We start from the raw sequence: 21,589 nt of genomic DNA, 5'->3' as shown, positions 1-21,589 counted from the left end.
ATTTTAGACTTTCCCTTATCTCTTCCTGTTTCAGTATCAAAGCTTCTAGGTCAAAGGGAATGAAAAGATCCTGTCCTGATTCCAGTAAATACTTCAGAAAGAGGGGAAAAAATAAAGTTCAATGATTTTTTTTTTCTAATTGGGGCATACAAATTAAAGTGAAGAATGATTATTTCAAAAATCTCCACCAGTCTTACATGTTTATCAGTTTTCAGACACTCCTAGAGAAGTAAAGTTTAATTCTCAGAAATAATACTTTGTTCCCAATGAGAAACTGTATTAGTTCCAGGACTAAATAGTACTGACGCCAAAGATCTCTGACCTTCGAAAGGGTTCTGTACTCCCAAAGCAAGCCTATCAGAGAACTGATGCAGCTCCACATTTGCAAGCTGATATTATCCAGGTACTGAAATAACTTTATGGTAACAGTGCAAACCAGTACTGTCCAGGGAAGAGGCACCACTGTATCTCTGCTAACCACTCACACCTGAGTCTACATTAACTGCCTAATTTCCCCAGTGATTGGAAACTAGATTATAGAAATAATTGCTCATTTGGCTGTTCAGGTGAGAATCCTGTGTTTTAAAGCAGTTCATTTATTGAGTATTCTCTGAACATAAATAACATTTATGTTATGATGTTGTTACAAGAAAGACAAGTTTATGCTTTCAATATAACTGAGAAGAGGATTTTCTTTTAAAATCTACATGTTTGTGGAAGCTGATTAGGATTTCACAGGGAAAGTGAACCCTGAGTACTTGATAATGTGTCCTTTTAAAATAAATCCATCAGGTAAGTCTCCTTAAGTCCTGGAACTTTTCCACCTTGTCTGATTTCCTGGTGCTTGTTCATACAGGTTTTGCCCTGGGAGCATGCCTTTGACTAGCTGTGACACGGCACCTTTCCTTTCAAATTAGTCTTATTTTGAAGCACTTCTTGTATTTTAAATCCTTCTTAAAGGACTTTGGGGTCCAATTCGCTCCTTGCTTTCTCTGCTTACTTCAGTGCATTTAATTCCACAGAAAAGATCAATATTGGGTCTTAGGTGCACAGAAAGTATCCCCATTTAATAAGGAAAAACACATTTTACTCAGCAATGCTGAGTCATTCTCAATTCCCAATTTGTATTGGGAAGAGAATGAGGAAATGCATTTTTAGAACTGCATCGCAGCACATGAGTAGCAATCCAAATAAAGGAAATTGCTCTCTTCACACATATGAATGTGTAACCTGTATGAGATTTTAGTTCTCTTATTAAGAGACGGAGAAAATACTTTACATTTCCAAGCTCCCTTTCATAGTCTCAGCACTAATTTTAAATGAGTTTTCTGTCCCAACCCAGAGATAGGGCACAAAGTGTAACATTTGAATCTACTCCCTTTCCATGAGTGAAATCCATTTACCATCTGGATAGCCTGGAATTGTTGAACAGCATACTCTCCCTCTGACATAACTGGACTACACAGTGTTAAAGATAAAGCTGCAATAGCTCTCTTGTGAAAATACCCTTTTCTTGTCCTAGTCAACAGGTGCTTTATGATTTGACCCCGTTTCATTTAACTCCACTTTCGCTCTGGATTAGAATTCCTTGCTTTAATGCAAGAATCAATAGTTGCATCAATCAGTTACAGGGTGTTTTTTTTAATCCCTTTTATAAATGATTATTTTTGTTAGTCTCCTTCAACTCAGAGATAAATACTCAGCATGAGTTCTATCTCATGCGGCCTTAGCATCACAAAATCCCCTACAGGTGCTTTTCAGATGTGCTGCTGAATCTCTGGCATAACACACATCAGGTAAACTACACTGACTGCTGACTTGAGATGCTCCTTGCCCTTAGCAAACCAGACATGTAAGAATCTGCATGAAGATGTCTGAACCTAAATATGTCACGTAATATTTGTGCCAAGTAAATGTGGCACTAGGTGACTTTTGTCAGCCTTGGTTAGACACGTCTAGGAGACTTGGTTACTGTACTAACTTGGGTTTCAGTATTATGAAGATGAGTGTATTATTGATAGTTGGCACTATTCAACAAAGTTAACCGCCCTGGGAGTTGGCTCTGCCAGAAGCTGTATAAATCCATAGGAAACTGGTGCTGTGCAGCCTGTACTTTCTGGTCAGTGATGTTTTCAAATATCAGGTGGCAATCAGCTAGTAAATTTCCCATTACAAAGTGCCCACGGAAGGCGGACAACAACCAGATGCTATGCCACGAGGTTTAAATCCATGCTGTACGCAGTTTCTCTTCCCTTCAAAACTTTTTAGGGGTCAATCACCAAAACACACCAGCAGCCTCAGGTCACACTTTGCTCCACAGAAGTGCCAAGGACATCACAGTGGGCCAAGCAATGTGGACAACGATAGTATTATTCCTGCGCCAATGGCAATTCCCCTGGGATGAAAAGGCTCATGGCAAAGCGTGCCTGCATCCCAGATGACAAACCGTATCCTGGGCTGTATCAAAAGAAGCTTGGTCAGCAGGGCAAGGGGGGTGATTCTGCCCCACTACTCTCCTCTTGTGTGATCCCACCTGGAGTAGTGTGTCCGTTTCTGGAATCCCCAACATAGAGGGATATGGAACTGTTGGAATGGATTCAGAGGGGGGCTACAAAGATGATCAGAGGTCCCACCTCCCATACAAGGACAGGCTGAGAGAGTTTGGTTTGTTCACCCTGGAGAAGGCTCCGAGGAGACCTTATAGCGACATTCCACTACCTGAAAGGGGCTGCAGGAAAGATGGGGAGGGACTTTTTACAGGGCATGGAGTGATGGGACGAGGGGGAAGTGGCTTTAAATTGGAGGGGGGAAGATTTAGCCTAGACATTACTAAGAAATTCTTCTCGACGGGGGTGGTGAGGCCCTGGCAGAGGTTGCCCAGGGAAGCTGTGGCTGCCCCGTCCCTGGAGGTGTTCAGGGCCAGGTTGGACGGGGCTTTGAGCAGCCTGGTTTGCTGGGAGGTGTCCCTACCCGCGGCAGCGGGGCTGGAACTGGACAGACTCCAAGGTCCCTCCCGTTCTACGCCTCTCGCGCTTCCCCCGGGCTCCAGCACCCGCGGGGCGGCGCCGGCGGGAGGCTCCGCTCCTCCCGCCCCTCCGGAGCGTCAGCGGGAATTTCCAGCCAGGAAGCGGGGAGTGGGCGGAGGCGAAGCGGCGGCCGGTGCCGCTCGGCTGCCCTCGGCGCGGCGCCCGCACCGGGGGAAAGTCCGCGCGGAGCCGGGTGCATGGGGCGGCGCTGAGAGACCCGCCGGCGGCAGCCGAGCCCTGCCCCGCACCCGGTGAGCCCACGGCGGACCCTGCACTGCTCAGCGCTGCCTGCCTCCCTGCCTGCCTGCCTCCCTGTCCCCCCCCGTCCCCCCCCGGGCTCACTTCTCCCTCTCCCCCCCCCGGGCTCACTTCTCCCTCTCCCCCCCCCGGCTCACTTCTCCCTCTCCCCCCCCGACTCACTTCTCCCTCTCCCCCCCCCGACTCACTTCTCCCTCTCCCCCCCCCGACTCACTTCTCCCTCTCCCCACCCCGGCTCACTTCTTCCTGTCCCCCCCCGGCTCTCTTCTCCCTCTCTCCCCCCGCCTCTCTTTCTCCCTCTCCCCCCACCTCTCTTTCTCCCTCTCCTCCTGCCTCTCCCCCCCGCCTCTCCTCCTGCCTCTCCCCTCCCGCCTCTCCTCCTCTTTCCTCTCCCTCCCTCTCCCTTTCCTTCTCCCTCCCTGGCTCTCCTCCTCTTCCCTTTCCCTCTCCCTTTCCCTTTCCCTCTCCCTCTCCCTCTCCCTCTCCCTCCCTGGCTCTTCCTCTCCCCCCCTTCCCTCTCCCCCCCCCTTCCCTCTCCCCCCTGCCCTTCCCTTTCCCCCCTCTTGCCTCCAGGTCGCGCCGAGGGGGCGGGCACCCCCTTCTTCCCGGTGCGGAGCTGCTGGGAAGGGCGATGGCCGCGTCGTTTTCCCTTTCCCTTGCGGGCGTGATTCGCTGCGTTCCCTTAGTGCACGAACCGCCTCACGCCGCTTCTGCGATTTGGGGTTTTTAAAGCACCCAGTAAGGGGTTTGCGGGTGTGTTATAGGGGTCTTCCTAGCTGGGAAGGGCTGGCAAGTGAAGTGAAAGAACTTCCCATCCCTGGAGGTGTTCAAGGCCAGGTTGGATGGGGCTTTGAGCTGCCCATGGCAGGGAGGTTGGAACTGGATGGTCTTTAAGGTCCTTTCCAACCCAAACTATTGTATGATTCTATGAACTTTGCCAGCCCGACTTCTGCTGACCGCATAGTGACTGAGGGTAGGCAGAGGAGGTGCCGCTTTCTGCACTTTTAGTTTCAAAGGTGACAGAGTTGCCAGCCCTGGGACGCAGTGCCCTGAAACGGCAGCCGGTTGCCGCCGTCAGCTCTGTGTGCTGATAGAAGAAAGCATTTTTGATCTCGGTCTTGGCCTCGTCTTGGCAGTTCTTAGTGTCACAGACAGCGTGGATAAAGGTTCCTCGCAAAGGGAGCAAGCAGTGAGGTTTTTAATGGCGATCTAGTGGTAAGTGATCAAACTGAAATGCTCTCGCTATGACAAGGAGCATCATCAGATTGATGTTTTGCTTCGTTTGACCTTAAAAACAGGAATATTCAACTTCTCGTCATCACAGTTATTTCTTTTTTCACCTGTTGATGCTTTCTGGTTTGATGGTGACTCTGGAAAAGAAGCATTATTGACTTATTTTATGTGAACGTAATATAAATTATTTCTGGCCTGTAGTACAGATGAGGTATGTGTTATTTGGCCATTATCATAATGCAGTGTACTGCTATGTAATTTCATTCAAATAAGTAAATATGAGTGCCTGTAAGCATTTGCAGAGTAAGGCTGTATCAGCAAGGAGTGGTCTGCTGCATTTCATCTTCCTGTTTTAAAATGCTCAAAATCGTTGCTAAAGAGTAACATTTTAAAGGAAATAATTTTTTTAATGGCTTTAAACTGCCAATTATATTTGACATGTTTTGTGCTTCAGAAGGCCTTATTTAATTTCAGTGTTCACAGAGAAAGGTAGTACTAAGTGTATGAACTCTCTACCATATCACATCGTGCTTTATGTAGAATCCTGGAATAGTTTGGGTTGGAAAGGACCTTAAAGATCATCCAGTTCCAATCCCCTTGCCATGGGCAGGGACCCCCCTGTGATGGGCAGGGACAGTGCTGTAAGGTGCAGCACCACCACTGTCGAGCTTTCAGAACAGGGTTGACAATACAGTGCTCTTCTTGACATCCAGAGTCTCTGTGCTATGAAGTATCAACTTCTGAAATAGTTTTTCAGTCAAAGCGTTTTTCTTCTTTCAAAACAGAATGTAGCTGCCCATTCTAGGGAAGTGTTAACCCAGGCGTCATTCTAAGGCGTCATGCTGTCTGCAGTGTTTTGTAATCTACAGAAATGACTACAGTTTAATTGAGAAAACGAAAGAGGAAAAAAGCAGTCTTAGCTATCCATAGGTGGTTCCTCTGTTCTGTAAACTTCCCTGGCTCAAGAATTTATCTGACCGTTATGCTGAAATGTTATTGCTAGGATCTGCCACAGAGCATGGAGATTTCAAGGAAATTCAGTGCTGAAGTACATGCAAGATCTGTTAGATAATTTAATCTGAAGTATTAACCAAAAGGGAAATGGCCTTTTTTTCCACCCTTTGTCTCGTTTTTAAAGAAAGAAACGTCAGTCAGTGATGGAGTCATCAAAAATGAGATTATTTTCTCATTCAGGTAACGACTGCACTTTGCATTGAAGTTGTAAAACTGAGAATGGCTTAGTATCACTTTCTGTCACGTTGTGTGCTTTTGAAAAATAATGTTGTAGCAGATAAACTTCATACCTGTAATCCTTTAGTTCAGCTAGCACCTTGGTAATGTTTTTGTAGTATATATTTTGAAATCAGAAAAAATCGTGCTGGGCGAGAGAACAAGGGAGTCTTGTGAGAAGGTGAAAAATAGACAGCGATTCTTCATTTATATGCCCATTCTGAAACTTCCTGCTTCATTTGTTGAAAAACAGCACTGTAATTGTTTCTCAGTTACTTTGTATTTGACTTCTAAATAAATTTTAATAATCAATTTAAACTTACTATTTTCATTGAGGTGGCATTATGGGAATTCCGTAATGGATACCTACAAATAAATATCACTGATGCAAACTGCCTAATTAATAGATTTTTGAGGTTTTTATGAAAACAGTACTCCTCCTTTTCATCATTTCAATGAATACACACGAACTCCAGAAATAAGTGCAGTTAGGAATTCATGTTGTTGTGCTGATCATTTCTGAATCTGGAAGGACAGGAACCAAGTTTGAAGGCGTATCAGTTTCTGTTATCAAGGATGCTCTGTGCTGACTGGAAAGTTCAAGTCTGCCTCAATAGTTACTTGCATACAAAGCAAATGTTGTTTTGAGGTCCCAAACGTAACAGTAAAGACTACTTTTTTATGAACTTACGGTTGGCTTTGTGATGTAGCTAGTGATGAGAAAATTCTTCAACCTTCGGAGATTCTGGTTAATTACCCTGTGTTTTCATAGATCGCTTAAAAATCTACTTGTTAAAACCTTCTCACTTTTTGATGCTGTAAATGTTTGCCAACTCTCAATACAAAAGCACTAATCTTACAACATGCTGATAGTTTTTCTGTGGTTCTCGGACACAGAAGAACACAGCTGTTATAAAACAAAGAGGAGAGAATGATTCGAGCAAATAATGAAAAAGAAAATCCTGGTCTTGATCGCTTTTAGGTCTGACGGGTTATTTTAAAAGTGGAAGTTGGAATTTGATGTCCTTTAAATAAGTTATGAACCTTTGTGAAGTGCTGCGTTCCTAAGATCATAATTACAGTTGTTTTTAACTGTGCCCTTAGGTCAGTCAGGCACTAAGTTTGCATGTAATTTTGAGCATAGAAATAATTCAGTGCGTTGTCTCCGGTGTCTTTAAACACATGTATTTTTGCTGAAGCACTATTAACAGTTTTGGAAGTAGTGCCTTAAATGATGTTTCAAATTATTCTAGTGTTGAGGTCAAGTCCTTTGTTTCGGACTTAGGTGGAGCTGACAAGGCCATGTGTGGGGAGGAAGCTACTATGGCTATTACTAGCACTTTTCCGCCCTTTTTACTTTCATATTCACTAGAAAACCAGTGCCAGATCTGTTTTTCATCTCAAATTAAAATGCAGAATTAGCTAAACTAAAATACTTCTGCATTTCATTGCATCCTCCAAGCAAAATGTACCAGTATCAACAGATCAGGGACAAAGTAGGTCTGAGTTGTGTGGCATTGCTTTTTATCTTTGGGTTTGGTTTTTTTTTGTTTATTTCATTTATGGATCATATTCCTATCTGTTTAAACACTTCTGGTTAGATTTTAATGCACAAATGAAGTAAGAACAAAGTAAGCAGATGTGTTGATGAGTCACATTAGTCTAAGCGTGGTTTGTTGTATTTGTAGAAAATTGAGGCTGCATTAGGAAAAAAAAAAAAGTGCCTTAGTAACCACTTTGCGTCTGTGTATTTGAAATCTAGGATATAACTGTATGGTGTTTGACTCAGTTCTACCTGTTTGGTTCCACTTACTGGTGTTGTTTCTGTCATATTAAGTTTTCAGTGGCTGTTGAAAACCAAAAGGACACTGAGAATTCCTTAGCTTACTTCTGTGATTGCAGTGAGAACAGCCCTTACCTTTTGCTGAGTCCTCTTCTGCCACCTTTGTTTATCAAACGAGGGACTGTCTCTTCAGTAGGACCATAGAACCTGTGTGAAAGTACCTGGTGATGCAGCAAACCTTGTGTGAACTGGGCTTCTGAAATTCTGAGTTTGCTTGTTATTTGCCTTCTTGGAAATGCTGTTCTTCCCCACCTCCCTCCCCCCAAGAGGAAAAGGTTTGCTGTTTAATACTGGTAATCCATTACACTTAAGGCTTACAAAATGGTTCTGTGTGGCTTTTTAAGGTAAAATTTGACTTTGATGAGGAACTTTTTGTCAACTAGAACTATTTCTAAAGAGTGTTCAGTGATTCTTTTGAATCTGTTAGAAAGAGGAAGAAGATTTTAAAGTTATATTCAGGTTAGTCCACATAGCATTATCACCCCGTGTGGCTAAAATACAGTGCAGTTACTAGAATTCTTCTGCTGTGTTGAACCTCAGTATTTTGACATGTGTTTAGCATTATACAAATACCGGAGCGTGTTTGCCATATATTTGAATATTGTTTATTCCTTTTGTTTAAGTTGCTTTAAATGTGTTTTAACAAACACACTCTAATTTTAACAGTACCCTGGAAAAACAGTTTATATGTTTATGCCATCGTAGGGTTTTCTCTTGTCATATTAGTTCACTATTTTGACATTTGGGAGAGAAATAAAACACAAAAATTCTGTTTGTGAAGATACTTAATAAAACAACCATTCAGGTAGCTCAGTTACTCTCTGCTAAGTGAATTAACTCATGCTATGAATTTTTCTACAAATTTACTAGTTATGTGATGTAATAAATTTGAGTGTAGATTTCCTACCATAATTCTGCACCCAGTAATTGTGATAAAGAACATCACACTTCTGCAATCTCTTTAATAATTGTGATCAATTCTGAATTTTGTAGTTTTTATACTGTTATCCAATAATGCCTCTGCTCATGACTGAAAATATGTGAAAATTTTAGCTTAAGCGGTTTTTTAATTTTAAAAAGTACACAGCCAGAAATCCTAGGTCCCACCCAACAGGAAATAATATAAGCAGACTTAATTAAGAACAAGAGGAGGCAATTTGTGTTGTTACATTAGAAAAACAAATAGTGTAATTCTGAGTTATGTAGTGTTATTTCAGCTCACCAGTCTACCGATGAGAAAAAGTCTGTGTAGGAAAGTACTGTCTTTGATAGAAATGCCTCTCTGCACAAACCTTTTCTCACTGTGTACTGAAAAATTATAACTCAAGTCTTTATTCGGAAATTACCATCTTTGTAGCAGCTGAAGGAAAGGGGGGGAAAATACAACTTCTGTATGCCGCTTTTGTGGAAATTGAGCATTGTTGACTTTTATACTGAGCATTCAGTTCTCTTTAAACAGTCCCCTGCACACCCAGGTATTGAACCTGGGAATGAATCTGAATGGGAGGAGAGAAATATTAGTAAACATTTAAAGGCAGACTTTAAATTTCAAGTCTGTTTCTTTACTGAATTAAAATCCCTTCAAAAAACGTGGTTGATGGGGCTCCTTGTCAACTTGAGCAAGTTAGCAATCACTTCTCATGTTTTGAAAAATGTTTTTTCTTTCCTGTTTGTGCTTAAAGATCTATGACAATAGATAGAGTGAAAGTATGTATGATGTTCCCTTAATATTTTGGTTCTATTTACTTTATGTATTTCAGAATAGTGTAGCTGTTTGTTGTCTCTTATTTTGAACAATCCAAGGAGTTGCTGTCTGTAGCATGTGGGTGTGTGTGTATAGCTTTTGTTTTCCCAGTTTTACCAGACTCTGAGTCACAATAGTATTTATCTAAACGATAAATATTTGGTCCAGTCTTAACCTTTGCCTGAGGACTTCAGAAACCGTATAATTTATTAAAATGGATACAATCAAAATGAGTAGTTGAGAGCAATGGAAATTAAAAAAAAATGATAAAATCTTTTCTGTATTAAGATTTTGCTCTATTAGTATCTGGGAGGAGGATATCTCTTCCCTATTCTTCTCCAGAAAATTTTCTTCTGCAGCAGCTTTGTATATGATAACACTAATGGAAGTACAGGTGCTGGTGGCAAACAGCTATGAAGAGTTTAGTTGTGCAGACCTTTAAGCAGGTCAGCATATGTTCAAAATGCCAGCAACTTTTTGGAACCCTGCCTGTACAATATTCCCACTGTTGTTAAATTGCTTTTAACAAAAATAAGATTTATTTTTCTTAAGATAAGCATCTTTTATTCAGTATCAAAAAAATAAAGTAGTTAGAAGGACACATGAAGCTGAAACTAAGGATTGTCCAAGTATCTGTTGTAGTTTTGTGACCCAACTCATGTCCTTTGAAGCTTCAGAACACCTGAGCTTGTGTGTATATATGGTCTGCTATTTCATGCAGAGATTGAAAATAGCAGTTCTCCAACTTCCTTTTTTTCCCTTCTTGTGTTTCTCTACAAATATATTCTGCACTGGAGGTCTTTTTTTGTTCTGGAGCTGTGCTCCCAGTGTTTTGGGGGAAACACTGGGTTACAAGGGAGATGGGAGTGCTAGATGAAGTTGAGAGGAGGTGGCTAGAGCTGAGGTGGAAAGGCCAAACGTTGAAGGGGAACATCCTGACTTTGGAGGCACTGCAGTGATAAAAGCTTGAGACTGAAGGTCTTGGATCAGTATCTGTGTTCTGTCAAAGCAGCCTGCTCTGTCCTCAAGCCAAAATCATCTCAGCAGCTCTTGTCCTGCTTCCAGCCCTGACCCAGCAACTCACAGCATCTATTGCACAACGCATTTCCCAGTATATCTGTTTGGGAAATGTTCATCTCTAAACAATTGTCTCTATGCAGAGTTTTCTTTGCAAAGGAAAGAAAAGTGATGCTCAAGGATGAATAGTTACCACTAAAAGAGGGTAAGACAGTACCAGGTAAAACACATTGTAGAGACTGTACAGTGCAGCAGTTGCTATTTCCACTTCAACATTTCATAGCTGCTACAAGGTTTCAGAGAACTTGATGCTGTTCCTAAAAGCATAGTTCTCTACAACAGGACAGTCTGCCCTGTTTTGTAGCCCTGGTGTAGCAAAAATACACTTAAAATAAAACATGTAGAACTCCAGTGCCTTTTGCCTCTCTTTCATCCTTATTTCTGTCAATTTTTAATACACAAAATAAACAGGCTAAGAGTGTAATCACAGTGAATTTCATTACTTTCATTCAGTGTCCATTTAAAGATGTTTATTTTTAGCAGGGAAATTCCATTGAAAGCCAAGTTAAAGACAAAAAACAATCTGTTAGAAAACTTGCAGGAAGAACTGTCCTTTCAATTTATCAAGTCAGCTGTAGTAGTCGAGTTTCTTGTCTTTTGAGGTTTGCTTCCTGAATCCCAGTCTTGAAAGGTGAAAAGAGGTTAATGTAAAACATCTCAAAATAAGAGATGTATGTTCTTCAACATAGACATTTATTTAAGCCATCAGACTGATTCAAATTCACAAGTATAATTAGCTCTGGATAATAAAAATCGTTACTCAGAAACACGTGTACCTTTTACAGAATATGCCTTAGTTGGCATAGAACCTAGAAATAGAACCTACAGAACTTCCATCCTGTTAAAGTGATCTGTGCTATAATCAAACCTTCCATAGAGTATTCATCTGTCCTTAACTCAGTCTTTATACTGAACTAATTAAAAAATAATGGACAAGTTTTAGAAAGGATGTGTTGCTTCTTTGTATTTTAAAATACAGCAGCAGGCAGATACTGTTATGTTAGACTTTTGCCTTCCTTTTCTGAGGTTGTAATGGGCATCCTGTCACGTCAGTTTTTGTGCTTTTGTTTTGTTGGCTTAAAGTACAGAAAGTTTGAGAGAGATGGGTGGCTGCTAGTTTCCACCAGGCATCACTCTCTCTTATGATGAGGCAGATCTTTGTGGGATAAAGAGGTTGGTGATGTTCATCCTTCATGTCTCCAAATTGATATTTAAAGAAATACATTTATATTCAAAGACAATGGATTAAATGTAGAGACCTACTTACCATGTCTCTCTTAGAAAGTCTGGGAAAGGTAGCATATGTCGTATTTTGACTCCCCCCCCGCCCCCCCCCCCCCATCTGGTACTATGTGTTATGTTGTTTCCATTATAAATGTCTGATTTTTTTTAAACTTTAAAATAAATACTCAGAATAGAACAAATGAAGTTGTTCTTCCTGCTGTGCCTACTTGTACCTGGTATTTTTTTGTTATTAAGGAGGAGTAGTGATGCAAAATAACTGCTGTTATGTTTTCTTGATTGGTTGGTGCTACCTCACCATCTTCCATAAATGTGCATTTACATGTACATGGATCTTCCTAGTTCTTTTTCTCCTTTTTTTTTTAACCTCTTTCACAATGGTAGCTGACCTGTTGTGGGGAGAAAGGAATACTGCATACATTTGTATATGCACACACATACACATTTCTAGTACCTTGGTAGGCACAGCTGTGTGGTTTTGGACAAGTTTAGCTGGATTGTAATTTTCCCAATGCACTGGGAGTGAAATGATGTTTTTTCACCCACCTTTGAATTTTCAAACAAAAAAATACTGTCAGTTGAAATGTTTAGTTTCCTGTGCCTCGTTATCTGAAAGACTTCAGATGATCTCCAGGGTTGTCATAGACTGTTGCGGTTGATTGTGGTCTGCAGGTGTAGGGGTATTTTTTTTATTGTAGATGCAAATATGCCATACAGTTTATGGGAATCAGAGTTTGTGGGAAGCAAGCATATGTGGTAAAATCAACTTCCACAAAATAGTTTTGATCCCAGTTGTCTTGAAATGGGAGAGAGATGGTTTTGACCTCTAAGATGCATACAGCAGCAAATACAGCTTGGATAAAAACAGTCTCTGCCCCAGAATACAGCTGTGAGGAGATCATGAACAAAGCTGCTCATGGTAGATGCTAATCTTACCACTTAATGCATGGAGGAAAGGTGCTTAGAAACTCAAGCAATAAGAGGAGCAGCTGATTAAAAGTCGTACAATTATTGCTAGGAGGGTCTGTTTTTCTACCAGCGTCTTTTTGGTTTTTTAAATCATGTTGACTCTCTGGATCTGCCCCAATTTTCTTGTAAGAAAAGGAAGCTTAGGGATTTGTTGACTAAACAAATCCTGAGCAAACAAATTCTGTTTTGGAGGTAGGACTCCTGGAACAATTTTGTCAGTTGTTTGACTTTGAAAGAGGACAAAACATATAGTGAAACTGAGAGTGTTTTTAGTGTTTAGAGGGGTCATTTAAAACTGCTGGGTTAATTTTTGTCTAAGTCCTGAAAAGGCAATCAGGTGTCAGTTTACATACACAAAGGCATATCTAAATCATCCTGTTTATGATGAACTAGCCTAGCATCCAAGCCAGAGAGAACGTCTTTAACCTTTCCCCCAAACACTACAGCTGACTATTGAATAGGAAGGATTTCAAGTACAAGATACCTGTGCTTCTTGTGCAGGAGAGATTGTGTTTAATACTTGGTTAGAAACTCAGTAGTACATACCTACAGTAACTGGGCAGTATGTGGGTGGTTATTTTGCTGCTTGAGTTTAACATTCATCTTTAATGGTTGCCGTTGTGCTTTTATGCCATAGTTCACGGCATCAGCCAAAAAGCCAGACATGACCATTTTGATCGGGTGAAATTGAAAGACTGGTTCAGATGGGCGTAGGTTTTATTTCCTCACGGATTGTAATTTTTATATCAGTGTACTTTAAAGGAAAAGTTGTCAGAAATGCTGCCTTTGCGGTTTAATTTTTTTGCTTTGTTGAGTCACATATTGTAGTATTGTAAATGTGACCAGGAAGCATAGCAGGTGTGAGAACTGCCCTTCTCTCACAGAGTTCTGCTGGAGTGAGAGTGATGCAGGCTGAGAAACGAGAATAGGACAAAGAATATAGAATGTGCTGTTAAATTTATCATATTAGGCTTATGGAAAAAGCTGTGAAATGCTTTGTTCAAAAGTTTTGCAAAAAGTATACATTTAGCAAACAGGCAAGTGGGCAGATGCTAATCATATTAGCTCCTCAGAATCCATTTTTTTTTAAGAACAAGCATATTTACTCAAGTCTGGGTACTTAAGGTGTATTGGAACATAATTTTGCAATAGGTGACTCATTAAATAGCAAGTGATTAAATGCAAGAGATTATAAACCAAGACTTTTAAGACCAGTTTTCATTCTGTTTATGTAGAAGTCTGGCATTTGCACTCACGGTTACCTAATCAGTGTGCATCAGCAGGGTGGGTATTTTCTGATGCTTCCTAAAAAAATGTTGGCTGTTGAGGTTGTCAGGTTATTTTCTGTAATAGTTACACATTTAACTGGAAAGTGTTTGCCAAAAACTAAGTTACAGTTATTTCAGTGATTTCCATAACATATTAATTGATGATGAAGTTTGTATGGAACACAATGTGAAATACAAACATCTTAGTAAAGTACATTGTAAGCTGAAGGTTTTGTTATGCCTTGTAGGTTTGCTTTTCTTGATAAAGATTGATAATAACAGTAGCAAATTATGGACTAAAATAATGCTTTGCAGAATATGCCTGTGAGATAGTCTTAATGATTGGTATTTTTTATATTGCTGAAATCCTGATGTGTTACATGATGAAGTACAGCATGGGTGACTGTGGCTGCTTATTACATCTGTTGTTATTTTTTGACTGAAATCTTATGAGCAGTTATTCAATATGTGCTCAAATACTAAAATTCAGTGTTATCCAGTAAATTTTTCACTCTAAAAAGGAGTATTTCTGTTTTCTGGGTGAAAAAGAATTTTATCCTCATGGACCTCTTTTTCCTGGAAGTTATCTGTGTATTAAGTGTCTGCATTTCTCCATTTAAAATTTTCATTCATTTTCTACTTGTTTGAGGTGGGTGGCTATGTGTTGTCTTTGGAGCTTGATAGCAAGCTGAGTGGAGCCTCTGTCAAAATGAAGTATTAGGGTATTCCAATTTTCTTTTAGATACTTTTCTTTCTAGCTCCTGTAGAAGATACACAATGACTCAGTTTTTCTTTACTGGTTTGCTGATGCTTGTCCTACTCTCTTTCATAATGCAGTAGGTTTTTCACAGTTCACTTTGCTTTGCTGGAAAACATGGTTCATGTTTATTGTGATGGAATATGAGGGCCAGTGACATGTTTCTATCTTCTGTTAGTTATTAACCTTACTTAGTGTCTGCTTGCATGCAGACCTGAGTCTTTGGAAATAATCACTACAGTTATTTTCAGATGTTCCCCTGGAGAGCAGTTTCTAGTAAGATCAAGATTAAGTGAAATTGTAATTCTTTCAATAGTCTCTACATGAAAGGAAATTACACTAATCTTTTGTAATGGACCTTAACAAATTCCTAAGAAAATTTCCAGGCTCTGCTATTGGCCTCAGGAAAACTAAGCCAGGCTAAGCTTTCCCAGTGTTCAGCATATATTTAGGCCTGGGAGGGAGGACTAAGTATGTTTTACATCCATAATTATTGTCAGCCCTGAGTTGTCATGGATGCCAAGAACTTGTGGATGTCTGGAAAAAAAGGTGTCCGTAGTCAGTGTTTGACTTCTGTTTTTATTTAAACAAAACATATTGGATATTCTTTCTTGGGCATCTTTATCTTGCATTTAGTTCACAAGAAAATCAGTTGGCATTCATGAATGCTCACAAATCTTGAATAAAAATGCAGAGTACTCTTTTTGCTAAACTATGATAATGATTGTGCCTAAACTCCTAATAGTAGAATAGTCAGAGCAAAAGCAGAAAGAAATTCATTCCTGATCTTAATAAATTCTGACTTAAAGACTTTGACTGTAATTATTAGCTGCTTGGCAGCAGACAGTGGAAAATCCTAGTTGTAGCCTATCTTGGCTTTAGCCTGCCCCTTTCAAATACTGAGGAATTTTAGGAGTATTTTCGAAATCATTAACATTATGAGTAAAATAAAAAGAACCAGAGATGGCGCTTTTAGCTCTTAACATTTTTCAAGTTTCTTTATTGCTTTATATTGGAGGGGAAAAAAAAAAGAGTTCTGATCGTGTTTTTGTGTTTCAGGACTTAAAATGGCAGGAGAAGATTCCTATATTATGTCTGACTCCCAAGTAAGTGAATTTGTGTATTTTCAATATCTCTGTTCTCTCCTAGTTCTCTGTTTTGGCTTCCTCTTGTATTGTCCTGTCATTTCCTAGGCTTGACAACACAGAGATATAAAAGCATTCCAGCTATTGGCAGAAACAAGATTTGGGGAAATCTAGGCTTTTTTCTTTTTCTCTCAGGTGTTTTTTATGTCACCTCTAAAGTGCCCTGCCACTAGTGAAATGGCTGAAATGAAAAGGAAATCTAGGTCTGCTGAAAGAGGCAGTTGAAAAAATACTCGGTTTTGTGACCTGCCTGCCTGTGACACTTGCTCTGAATTTTTTTCTGTGGTGGGCATTGTACGTCATCTGCAAACAAAGCCCCTTATGCCCGAAAAGGCCCCTTTGTGTCATTTTTTGTTAAGTTTGAGTTGACACTGCTGACTAAAACGTTCCTTCACTCACACGAATCTTCAGAAGGCTCTTCCTGATCTTATTAATCTTATTAGGTCATTTTGTGATTCATTTGAATTGTGAGATTGGTGCTTGAGTGAAAAGTTAGAGTGAAGAACAGGTCATTTGTATTTATTTAATCCTTTGTGCTTGTTCACCTTTGGAAGTAGGTAGATTTATACGTGACAAGACGACAAGTACAGTGAGTTAAGACATGTCAGTGTTCAAAAAAAAAAACAAACTTCAACCTGTATATACTGTTTTCTTGCATTAGTGCTTGTAAATATATTTACAGAAGGAATGTAGTCTGGCAGGTTTAATCACAGAAGTGGAAATGAAAACTCTACAAGGCCTTGGGCGAGACATCTAGGGTCAGATTTTCAGAATTGATTGCCAAAACGTGTGCTTAGAAGGTGTGCTGAACTTATTGCAGTGTCATGATAGTGGTGAAACTTGGTCAGTACTGTCAGTTTTGCTTGCACTGCTGTTGCCAGAAAAAAATGGAACGGATGTAAAATGTTTACATACTGCACCTCAGGGGTGTTTCCAGTCTCAATATTTGCAGAGAACTTTGAAATTCCTTGCTGATAGATGCTTTAGGATATTATGTATGTATTTAGTAATGAAGAGTATATTTTCTTTCAATATAGATGTTTACAATGGATCAGTTCATGGGAATGAATGCATTATTTAATAATACAAATTACATCACTTCAGATTTGCCACTACGAACAGGTAGGAACTGTTGCTATGATTGTGCTGTTGTCCTGCTTTGTTTTTTTTCAGTTTGTTCATTTGTGACATTCTTTTTGGAGTCTTTTTTTATTCAGTCTTGCGTTTCAAATTACGGGATCCCAAAGTTGTCAATGAGACTTTTTATGACGCTCTTGACCAAAGAGCCTTGAGTGACAGTTTATATAAATTATTTTGGGTTTTTTTTCTAATTTTGCATCTTCAGTGACCCATATGTTTGTACTGCCAGTTTGCAGAGTGCAATGTGTACTCTTTTTTTTTTTTGGATGCTATTTCATTTGTTATAATAACTCTTAAGATGCTTGGTTTTCACTAATAAAATGTAGAAGGTATTCAACTTCCTGTATCATTCAAATCTGTTTTTCCTTGTCAGTGACGTGTTTGTTTCCTGTGAAGTAGCAGTCTGGTATTAAAGGTACCTGGCAATTTCCTGAATAATGACACTAGTTTGAAAGTTCAGAATAAGCAAACAGTGTTCTGCAAAAGTCTGTTATGCACTTCCTCCAATATGGTTCCAGAACAGGAATAACTGTTCTATTCCAGAACAGGAATAGAAATGTGTTATATCTCAGCCAGTATGAGCTGCTTGATCACCCCTGGTCTGATTTTGCTTATTCAATTTCTTTATAAGTATTATTTCTTGCTTGAATTTAGGTAACTGTTTCTCCTGCTTAGTTTATTAGAATAGCTAACACAAAAGGAAGAAGGAGATAAATTTATTAAAGTGTATGAGCTTTGTCTTAATGTATATTTCTAACAATATATCTCCAATATAGCTCTTAACGTCTTTTTAACATGACAATTTTCTGTTACCGATCTGTTTGACGTGGTTGTATGAGGATGTAGCTGGTAACTTCCGTATTGCTGATGGCATCTTTTGTTGAAGATGCAAATCACTTTTGTTTGAAATACTTGATACACTTGCTAGCAGTGAAGGTGTGAAGGGTAAAATGAAATAAGCAATTAGCTTTTTACTTCATAGGTAAAATTCTACTGTAAAGTAATAGTAAATACTATTTGAAAATAAATATTGAAGCATGCTTACTGTTTTAGTATTTCCTAGTTTAAACAACAGTTCAGTTTTCTTAATAGTAGTGAGAAAAGATCAAGAAACATATGGTACAGATAATTTTGTTTCAAGATAAAATGTTCTGATGAGCATAGCTCTTGACAAATATGAACAAGCATCCAACAAATTAATGTTGCAATCATTTGTTTGCAGTGTGCTTTTATTAGGGTAGATAAAATTGTTCAGTAAGATTCATCTGTGTACGATTAAAAGGCCTGTGTGTTGTATACTGGGCTTTTTTTTTGTACTGTTCTCACAGAGTTTCTGTGGAACAAATAAGGTCATTGGAATTTTGATTTCCCCGTAACGATGTCTCTTGCATGTACCTTTTAAGCTTATTCTGTACTCCTCATGATAGATTCATTCCATACAAATTATTCAGCTATATAAAACTGATTTTCAGACATCTATGTCCTGCCTAAACTAGAAAACAGTCAAGAATTCACTGACTTCTGGAGTCACAGAAAGCTCTTACCATGCTAAATCTATTCTTAATTTGCAAAATTGCTTAGAAAATGCCTGATTTTTTAATGGCACTGTGCTTGTCTAGTGCTGTACTATGGGTGTGACAAGTTCCCTGTGTCCAAAATGGGATTTAATAAAGAATCATGGATTTCAGATTATCATAAATAAAAAGTTAGTTGTAAGTTTTAGAATAAGTTTATTTCAATGCCACCTGTTGCATAGTGATTTTGTTTTTTCAATAGTATACTATAATGGTTAGTTCCTCCCCTGCTTGAAACTGTGGTGTGTTGTTGCTGTGGGCTAGCCCTTTCAGTTGTAAAGTAATATAATAATGTACATGGTATGTTTTAATTGTTTCCAGGCAAGAAGTAATGATTTCTTTCTACACAGTGAGGCCAGTTAAAAATTCATGCGGGATTTTCCAGAAGTTTTTCAAGCTGAGATATGGAGAGGGTGAAATAAGTGTTCTGAAAAGGATTTCCCTCTAGAACATGTGCATGATTTAAACGAGAAGAACCAAAGACATTAATTGTTGCTCATGATTTGATGCGGTGCCTGCATCTTTCAGTTTGTGCGTTCATAAAAGCACAACGTCAGACATTACATTGGCAGGCAGGCTTAATATATAACCATGGATTGCCGTATCATGCCAACATAGCTGAATCGACAAATAGCTGGGGAGTTTGGGGACTTTCTGATGACAGGTGTTCTGCCGTTATGTTAATGTTTACAGTAATAGTAGAAAACCTTTGCGATGTCAGGACAAGGGTTTTCTTGATGACGTTATTGGCGCTTAAATGTCTTCACTCGCTCCTTTTCTTATCTCGCATATATCAGTTTTAAGTAGAAGTCAGACATGGTTATATTGGCTCTAAAGCTAGAGTGAATAGTTAGTTATGTGGTTCAAGTTCTACATTTAAGTCTAGAAACATAAGTAGTCTCTTTGTGTGCCTGCGCAAACTGCAGGACACCACCAGCAGCAAGGGCAGTATGTCACAAAGTCAGGCTTGTTGGGATGTGTCCTGCCTTTGAGAGTTGTAATCCTCGGTGTTGTTGGAGATGGAGGGAGCATTATCCATGGCACATATTTAGGCTGCATGAAAACAGATATGCATCAGTGTGATGTCCAGTGTGTAGTGGAAGAACAAAGCGATACTTTAAATTGGATAGGAAACAGAGCTCTGAGCAAAGGGTTTTATAATTTTGGGTGTTTCTTACTTTCTCCTGATTATACAAGGCCATTTACAACCATGTGGTGTAGCAGTCTGTTGTGCCAGTTAGAGATGGTTTAGGGAACTGGTTATTTGTTTTGGATTTTAGGGGCTTTGGTCTAACTAGCTGTTGGCATTGAGGTGTTGTGTGTTTTTTATTGCAGTTGGACTAAGCCTCTGAAGTTGAAGCAGGGCCATCAGCAGCTGAACAGTGTTGTCTGGAGGTTGCTAGAATCACAGTTTTCTGATATTTCTTTAATGTCCTGTGCCCCAACCCTCTGTAATGCTTGCTGTTGAGAAATGAGAAGGGCGTATAGGGAAAACGAAGGCATTTAGAAAAAGCTTTATTTCATAATTTTTCAGAGAGAGAGAATATTGGGAAGAGATTCAAGAAAGCCTGACCACCACTAGAAAAAAGTGTTTGTTTTCCCTGTCCTATAGCAGTGGGAAGCATGAGCAGACTTGCATGCTGCTTTTGGTACTTTTTTCTAGGTCTCCTGTGCTTGTGGAAGGGTGAAGTGAGGGAAGAGAGAGGTTAAGCAAAGCCTGTATGCTGCTTGTTAGAAACATCATACTTTGAGCACTACAGAGCTGAGGTGTGAGAGCATGTTGCTCTGCATCTGAACCTCTGCTGGGGGAGGATGTACAAATGCTACAATAAGCCTGAAGGAAAGAGCCTAAGCTTTTAGAAGCCAGATACCACTGCCAGGATGGACACAAGAGGGTCGGTGTTGGATTTAACAATCAGATCCTAGAGGCTATGAGCTTTTTTGTCCATGTGCACAGAGCAAACCAGCACACAACTACAAGGGCAAGATGCCTGTTTTGGGGACCCAGTGAGAGAGAGGAGGTGAGGGGGTGGCTTGAACACATCTATTTGCAGGTTAAGTTGAATGGTTTCAGGTACTGGTGAGCTGTTAGGTAAAGGACTCCATTTATTCTATGGTGCTGCCAGGCGTGCAGGGATATCTCACCAACCTCACTGACCTTTGTGACTTTGGGAAGAAGGAACCAAGAAGGAGCTTAAGATGAGTGCTCCTTTTGGAGGTGTGTATGCAGGGTGAAGTCTGTCAAGAGGAAGAAAAAATGTAAGTGGTGGGAGTGTCAAGGTGCAGGAGGGCCTCTGACTCAGTCAGGAAGGAAAATGAAGAAACGTTGCAGTTGAAGAGGATGTAGGGAAGTGGGACTGTGACTCAGGCTGGAGGGGAGGCAGTGGGATGCGAGCTGGTCTGTGGCAACTGAGGCGAGAAGACAGAAAAGGAAGCACTTAAGCATACCCAGAATGTGGCAGTCTGCACCAAATCCCCTCCAGGCTGGAGGAGTGTGTGTTTTATTTGTAGTTCTTAACCCTCTTGACTGCAGCAGTGCCAGGTAAATCATGAGTAGTCCTCATGTCAAAACTTGGCTGTTGGCAGCCGTGAGCGTCATCCCTTTGTAGAAGCCAGCTCCATGACTGTGTACTGCTTCAGCCTCTCAAGTAGAACTTGAGCTGTGCATTAAGTCGTGTTCCTTCTTGTGGTTGTTTAACATTTAAAAGGGGGTTGTTTGTTAAACAAGAACTTGAAGAAAGAAACTTTCCAGCCTAGAACAGAGGTGCAAAAGATCATCACAAGTCTCGTCCTTATTAGTTCCTCTTACAAGGTGTACATCTTCAGGTTCCTACTGTCTGCTTAGACCAGACATGCCTACTAATAGAAACACAATATTAAAAACTTCCCTGTGCAAAACACTAAACATCTTTTCTTTTCCCCATGGGAAAGGATGAAAGAGAGAAAGAAGAAACCACATAGAGCCAATATTAGACTGTCTGTCTAATGTACTTCTGGAAAGTATTCAGAATTTAGTGAAGGCAGCTGTATGAGACCTTTGACTAAGTAAAATCCTCTTTATAGTCAGAACAACATGCCACTTT

The 21,589-nt window shown here is 40.0% G+C and overlaps 1 protein-coding gene across 4 annotated transcripts in view; it reads left to right on the top strand.

The window, feature by feature from the left end:
• Positions 1-3,173: 3,173 nt before the first annotated feature.
• NFKB1 (nuclear factor kappa B subunit 1) overlaps positions 3,174-21,589 on the top strand; it is a 63,242-nt gene continuing 44,826 nt past the window's right edge. For 2 of the 4 annotated variants that reach the window (XM_069855566.1, XM_069855565.1), the window contains exons 1-3: positions 3,174-3,277; positions 15,707-15,753; positions 16,830-16,914. In XM_069855566.1, coding sequence (XP_069711667.1) covers positions 15,715-15,753; positions 16,830-16,914 — 124 coding nt within the window. In that variant the 5' untranslated portion in view covers positions 3,174-3,277; positions 15,707-15,714. The remainder of the gene's footprint in view (positions 3,278-15,706; positions 15,754-16,829; positions 16,915-21,589) is intronic. The other 2 variants (XM_069855564.1, XM_069855563.1) reach the window with 2 other exon arrangements.

The sequence above is a fragment of the Phaenicophaeus curvirostris genome, chromosome 4 (genome assembly GCF_032191515.1).
Source record: "Phaenicophaeus curvirostris isolate KB17595 chromosome 4, BPBGC_Pcur_1.0, whole genome shotgun sequence".
NCBI classification, from domain to species: domain Eukaryota; kingdom Metazoa; phylum Chordata; class Aves; order Cuculiformes; family Cuculidae; genus Phaenicophaeus; species Phaenicophaeus curvirostris.
Note: the sequence above shows the minus strand (reverse complement) of the source record. Positions and strands in the feature narration are given on the sequence as shown.